The sequence below is a fragment of the Pagrus major genome, chromosome 5 (assembly GCF_040436345.1).
Source record: "Pagrus major chromosome 5, Pma_NU_1.0".
Classification (NCBI taxonomy): domain Eukaryota; kingdom Metazoa; phylum Chordata; class Actinopteri; order Spariformes; family Sparidae; genus Pagrus; species Pagrus major.
Window position 1 is genome coordinate 41,308,859 of NC_133219.1, and position 6,524 is coordinate 41,315,382.

Consider the following 6,524-nt stretch of genomic DNA (forward strand, 5'->3'; position numbering starts at 1 on the left):
CTCTCCTTCAACACGGAGGAGGCGGTGAGAGCCCTCAGGAGGACCAAGGAGAACCAGCACCTGGCCCAGATGATGTCAGCGGCCGTGTCCTGCGGTGCTGTGCAGAGCAGCGGCACCGTCCCCCAGCTGTGGAAGCACTCACAGTGGTCCCCATCCCAAGAAGAGCTCAGTCAAGGCTCTGAGCGACCCGAGGCCTGTGGCTCTCACCTCTCTCGTGATGAAGGCTATGGAGAGGGTCATAAAGAGACACATCATCACAGTAACTGACCCACTGATGGACCCTCTCCAGTTCGGTACCGTGCAGGCAGAGGGGTTGATGATGCCAAAACACTCATCATGGACACGGTACACAAACACCTGGAACACCCAGCACCACAGCCAGACTCCTGTTGGCTGACTTCTCTGCATTCAGCACCCTACAGCCACACATCCCTGCAGAGGAACTCTCCACCCGCTTCCACCTGGACGAGCAGCTGACCCTGTGGATCACAGACCTCCTGACCAACAGGTCACAGAGGGTGCTGGTCAATAACACCTTCTCCGACACCTCTACAGGCTCCCCTCATGGCTGCCTCCTCTCAGCTCTGCTCCTCATCCTCTACACGGATGACTGCAGGTCCACCCATCCTGACTGTCCTCTGGTAAAGGACGAGGATGACAGTTCTCCTGTGCTGCTCAGGTCCTCACATCACCACAGCTCAGTGCTGCAGGAGTTTGTGGAGTGATGTGATGAATCTGCCCTGGAGTTAAACACAGAAGACCAAAGAGATGGTGATGACCTTCTCCGGCAAGCAGAGGGAGCTAGAGCTGGTGGAGGAGGACAAATACCCGGGCACAATTTTTGACAGTATGTTTAAATTTGCCTCCGACACTGAGGAGATCTTCAGGAGATGCCAGCAGCGGCAGTGTCTCCTGAGGAAGCTCAACACTTTGGGGGTAAATGAGAACATTCATCAGACATTTTATTTCTCCTTCATAGAGAGTGTCATCACTTTCTCCATCACCTGCTGGTCCCACTCCATAAGTCTGCAAAACAGGACGCGCCTGCAGAGCACAGTCAAAGCCTGCTCTAAAGTCATTGGACTGCCGGTCAGAACACTGAGGACCGCTCCGGATCCTTCAGGACTCCTCCCACGCTCTGTTCCCAAGGCTGCTCAGCTCCTACACTCCCATCCACCCTTAGCGCGCTGACTTTCTTGTGTCTGTGTACAACTACTCCACTACTGTGTACAACTAGTCCACTACTGTGTACAACTACTCCACTACTGTGTACAACTAGTCCACCTGAATGTTCAGCTGAGCGAGGACCAAACTGAGGTGTGACAGACGGGACGTCTCCTGGAGTCCCCTCCAGACATGTAAACATGACTGAAGGTGTCTGATGTCAGACCTGTCACCTGCTGCTCACCTGTGATCCACTCAGGTCTCACAGACAGAACACAACAGAACATGCAGCAGGTTCAAGATTCAAGAGAGGTGGAGGAGCGACGGAGGAGAGACAGAGGAGAGGTGGAGGAGAGGAGGAGGAGAGACGGAGGAGAGATGGAGGAGAGGTGGAGGAAGGACAGAGGAGAGGCGGAGGAGAGACAGAGGAGAGGCGGAGGAGAGGAGGAGGAGAGGAGGAGGAGAGACGGAGGAGAGGTGGAGGAGAGGAGGAGGAGAGACGGAGGAGAGGCGGAGGAGAGGTGGAGGAGAGGCGGAGGAGCGGAGGAGAGACGGAGGAGAGACGGAGGAGAGGCGGAGGAGAGGTGGAGGAGAGGCGGAGGAGCGGAGGAGAGACGGAGGAGAGACGGAGGAGAGGTGGAGGAGAGACAGAGGAGAGGCGGAGGAGAGACGGAGGAGAGACGGAGGAGAGGTGGAGGAGAGGTGGAGGAGAGGTGGAGGAGAGGAGGAGGAGAGACGGAGGAGAGGTGGAGGAGAGGCGGAGGAGAGACGGAGGAGAGGCGGAGGAAAGACGGAGGAGAGGAGGAGGAGAGGCGGAGGAGAGGTGGAGGAGAGACGGAGGAGAGGTGGAGGAAAGATGGAGGAGAGGAGGAGGAGAGGTGGAGGAGAGGCGGAAGAGAGGCGGAAGAGCGGAGGAGGAGAGGCGGAGTCAACAACCTCCGCTCTGTTCATGTTGATGATGTCAGTGACCTCCGACCCTCAGCTGACTCAGCAGGTGATGTTCACCTGCAGCATCTTTGACTCCACCCACCTGTCTCAGCTCCCCCTCATGTTGCCATGGTAACTGACCTCAGATATCAGATTATGAGATTATTATTGTAACATCAAGATTAAGCAGAAGGGCTAATCCTGCTGCGGTCAGCACACACACACACACACACACACACACACACACACACACACACACACACACACACACACACACACACACACACACACACACACACACACACACACACACACACAAATATTTTTCTCTTACCGTTCGAGTCTTCAAACTGTGCATCAAACTCCGCCTCCATCATCTGTCTGTCTCTTGTACCTGTCTTTCTGTCTGTCTTTCTGTCTGTCTGTCTGTCTCTCTGTCTGTCTCTCTGTCTTCTTCTTCTTCTGCAGATTTTAAACCCCTCACGTCCTCCTTACCTTTGTGGGCGGAGCGAGGAGGTGCTGAGGTCACATGGAGGGTGTATCTCAGCAACCAGACTGTACAAGTCTCCGCCCTCTCAGACAGAAGCAGAGGGTGAACCTGAAGAAGAAGTCTGTTTATTATTTAGTTAGTTTCTAAGAATGAATGTTAAAGAAGTTTTTTTTACCTCCAGGTTGTTGAGCATCAGTAACTGGGAGTCTGACAGGATGCAGAACATTTTACTCCAGACGTCAGGCTCCGCCTTCTGACCGCACGAAAGCCAATTGATGGAGGCGCTCTTCAACTCTGTGACATCATCACAACCTCAGTATATTACACAGCAGCAGCAGTCCTCCATCTTTTATTAAAATCAGGTCGGCAGAAGGTGGAGGTGGTCTCTCTGAACAGGACTGACTCATATCATATCGTGCTGTATAGAAACACTGCTGACATGTAACCATGGTAACTAACAGCTGCTCTCCACCTGACTGTTTGATTCACCTGTGTGAGGGGGGCCAATCATCAACTCACCTATCACATTCATCCAGCCCATGTGTTGACACCTGGACAGGTGTTTCACCAGCTCCTCCATGGCAGCAGAGAACAGAGCCACTGACCTGTCTGTCTCTCACCACTACAGACACACCTGAAGCAGAGAGACAGGTACAAACAGGTGCACGTAGACAGGTATGACAGGTAAACACAGACAGGTAAACACAGAGACAGGCTAACACAGACAGGTAGGTTAACACAGACAGGTAACTCACACACGGGTAGATGAATGTAGAACCTGGAGCTCGTCTCTTCAGCTGCTGGTCATGAGACAACTTTACTTGTCTGTCTGTCTGTCTGCAGAGACCCTCGGGACAACAACACACCTGAACTGTCTGACTGACTCTTCATGTGTGTTGTTTCTCACGTGTTGTTTAACACCTTAATGGATTTAACAGATTATCACCTGAACACACACACACTCACTGCTACGCGCGCGCACACACACACGCGCGCACACACACACACACACTGCTGCACACAGACACAAACACACAGCTGCACACACACACGCGCACACACACACACACACACACACTCTCACTGCTACGCGCACACACACACACACACACACACACACACACACACACACACAAATAAAACCCAAGGGTCAAAGGTCAAACAGTTTTTTTATTCCAGAGAAAGCTGGCAGCTGATTGGTCAGCTGAACAGAACATACAAACAGTCACATGATCAAAACAACCGTCGACAGGCCAATGGGAGGGGAGCGTGGTTACCATGGCAGCGAGGAGGAGCTGCAGGTTTAAAGTGACAGAGTGACCATTTAACGTCTCAGAGACTGTTAGCACTGTTAGCATTCCTCATTCAAACCAATGGGCTGTGTTAGCTTTAAGCTAACCTCTGAAGAAGTCATCATTACTGTGGAACATCTGATTACTGATCAGTGTGTCTGATTGGTTGTCAGTTTGTGAGTGAGGCTGATGATTGCATAGATACCGAATGTTATGTTAGTGCAACAACACAGAGGATCAATACTATGAAGGTAAACAAGGAAACACTGAACTCTGGGAGTTGTAGTTTTTGTTTGTAGTCTCTTCATCACTCTGCAGAGCTGAAATAAATCCACAGTACTGCTCATAAAGTTTACTGTAAGTGTCCAGCAGCAGCTCACTGCAGTCAGAGGTCAGAGGTCAGAGATCACATCCTGCTGATAATCTGAGGGATTTTATTTATGAACACTTTTTAGACTAAAAATGTTGAAATGTTTTGTGACGTTGTAGAGAAAACGTTTAATCATTCAGAACAGGATGTGTTAGACACATTCAATGTTACATTTAGGGATTTTCTTAAATACCCTGAAATGTGAACAGAGTTTGGTTGGAGGCCTGATAAGATGGAGGGGCTCTGTCCCTCTGCTGCAGCTCACAGAGACAGAAACACTGACAAACTGTTTGTTTGGCCTCATACTTACTTCAGATAAACTTCAGAAGGAGGACTGTGGAGGACAGTGTGTGGCCCAGTGCCGGCCATCAGACCAGAGGTTGAGAACCTCTGGTCTGATGGATAATGATTGTTTTTACCTGCAGCAGCTTCCAGCTCTCTGCTGTGTGCTGCTGAAGGAGAATAAATGAGTCTCAGATCTAAAACACGTGTTCACATTAAAACAATCGGTTATTATTCAGGAAGGAAACAGCTGCTGCTCTAACTCTTCAGGCCACACCCACTCTGTGATGTCACTGCAGGTGAAGAAAACACCTGTAGCGACCTCAGACTGATGAGCCATCAGAGATCAGAGCAGAGTCTGCTCTAAGTGCTCTCTGAACAGGAAACTGCTGACTGGATGATGATGTCACTCACAGGTAGAGCGGTGTTAATGAGGCAGCGAGCTGTTTGACAGCTGGGGGGCGCTACAGGGAACTACAGGAGCCTCCGACTGTTTAACATGACAGAGAAGAAGAAACGCAAACTCCGCCTACTGTCAGTCTGATGACACACAGACCAGAATACTAACATTCATATAACACTATACAGGTGTGTGTGTGTGTGTGTTCGGTCTTTGGCTGTATTTAAAGGTTTCGTTTGTTCTGACTAAACACTGTTGGTACAGGCTCATGATCAGCTTTGATACCTGATTCCTCCAAACTCACCTGGACTCACCTGACAGACGTCTGTCACTGTGAATCACTCTTGTTGTTTTGAGCTTCTTGTTTGTGATAAAATGTCAAATATGAAAAACTCTTTTGGTTGAGAACATTTTTAAAAACATGAACATTAAAACTGAAGCTCAGGGACATGAAACAGATCAGGTGGTCACTCAGGTAACACCTCTGAGCTGTCAGTGGTCTCGACCAATCAGCAGCCACATTACAGTCAGCTGATCAGAGTGGAGGAATAGAAGGAATCAAAGCATCACAGGTGTTACGTCCTAATAAGGTGTTGTCCCTTCCCACTCAAGCAGGTACTGGACCGTCCCCTGAGGAGTGACACGCCGAGCCAACACCTGGTACCTCTCCCCATTGGTCAGTCTGCCCGCCACGCCAAAATACGAGGAGATGGAGGAATGGAGGTGGGAGGAGTCAGAGCCCATCTGGGAGGGGTCTGACAGGAAGTGGGAGGGGTCTGTGGTCAGGTGGGTGTGGCTGGGAGCGTCCTGGTCCTCCAGCGCCTCAGAAGGCTCCTCCCCTCCAAGCTCCTCCCCTGCTTCACTGCGATTGGCCCACTGGCTATAGCTGTTGCTAGGCAACTTCCTCTTCCTGCTGCCTACCCTCCTCCTGAGGGCACAGAGCACAGAGGTCAAAGGTCAGAGACAGACTGCCTGTTGGGCAGAGACAGGACATATACTACCATGTTCCCTAAGAAGCATCCTCGCTACCCAACTACGAAGCTTCCTTCGTCCTTGCTTCCTAACGAGTACACTTCTCAGACACTCCTGAGACACTGCTGGTTACCTGAAGTGATAGGAGGCGCTGGTCGTAGCAGAACCTGATGTGGAGGCGTCAGTGGAGTCCTGATCAATACTGACGGTCCGACTGGAGCTGCTGAGAGACAATCAGTCGTTAATAACATGATGATAATGAGATTATTGATCGTTGGTGATTCGATCTAACTTACCTCTTCAGGCTCTGCAGTTCATCCAGGGTGAAGTCAAAGATGTTGGCCATGTGGTGGTTGGACGTCCAGCTGCAGGACAGCTCGTTCTACACACACACACACACACACACACACACACACACACACACACACACACACACACACACACACACACACACACACACACACACACACACACACACACAGAGTAATGACATGGACATGTTAGACAGCTCAGTCTCAGACACAGGAGACGTTTTAAAACTAAAGAAAGGTCTTACATTAGGGATGGCATCTTCTAGCAGCCACTTGGACTTCCTCTTCTTCCTCTCAGCTGAAACACTGCAGACAG

The 6,524-nt window shown here is 50.6% G+C and overlaps 1 protein-coding gene across 2 annotated transcripts in view; it reads right to left on the minus strand.

Moving 5' to 3' along the window:
* Nucleotides 1-3,731: 3,731 nt before the first annotated feature.
* Nucleotides 3,732-6,524, minus strand: part of phf19 (PHD finger protein 19) — an 8,122-nt gene continuing 5,329 nt past the window's right edge. Inside the window, exons 11-14 of one of the 2 annotated variants that reach the window (XM_073465431.1) lie at nucleotides 6,454-6,514; nucleotides 6,194-6,279; nucleotides 6,031-6,117; nucleotides 3,732-5,853 (exon numbers count right to left, since the gene is read on the minus strand). In XM_073465431.1, coding sequence (XP_073321532.1) covers nucleotides 5,508-5,853; nucleotides 6,031-6,117; nucleotides 6,194-6,279; nucleotides 6,454-6,514 — 580 coding nt within the window. In that variant the 3' untranslated portion in view covers nucleotides 3,732-5,507. Of the gene's footprint in view, nucleotides 5,854-6,030; nucleotides 6,121-6,193; nucleotides 6,280-6,453; nucleotides 6,515-6,524 lie in introns of both variants that reach the window. The other variant, XM_073465430.1, reaches the window with a different exon arrangement.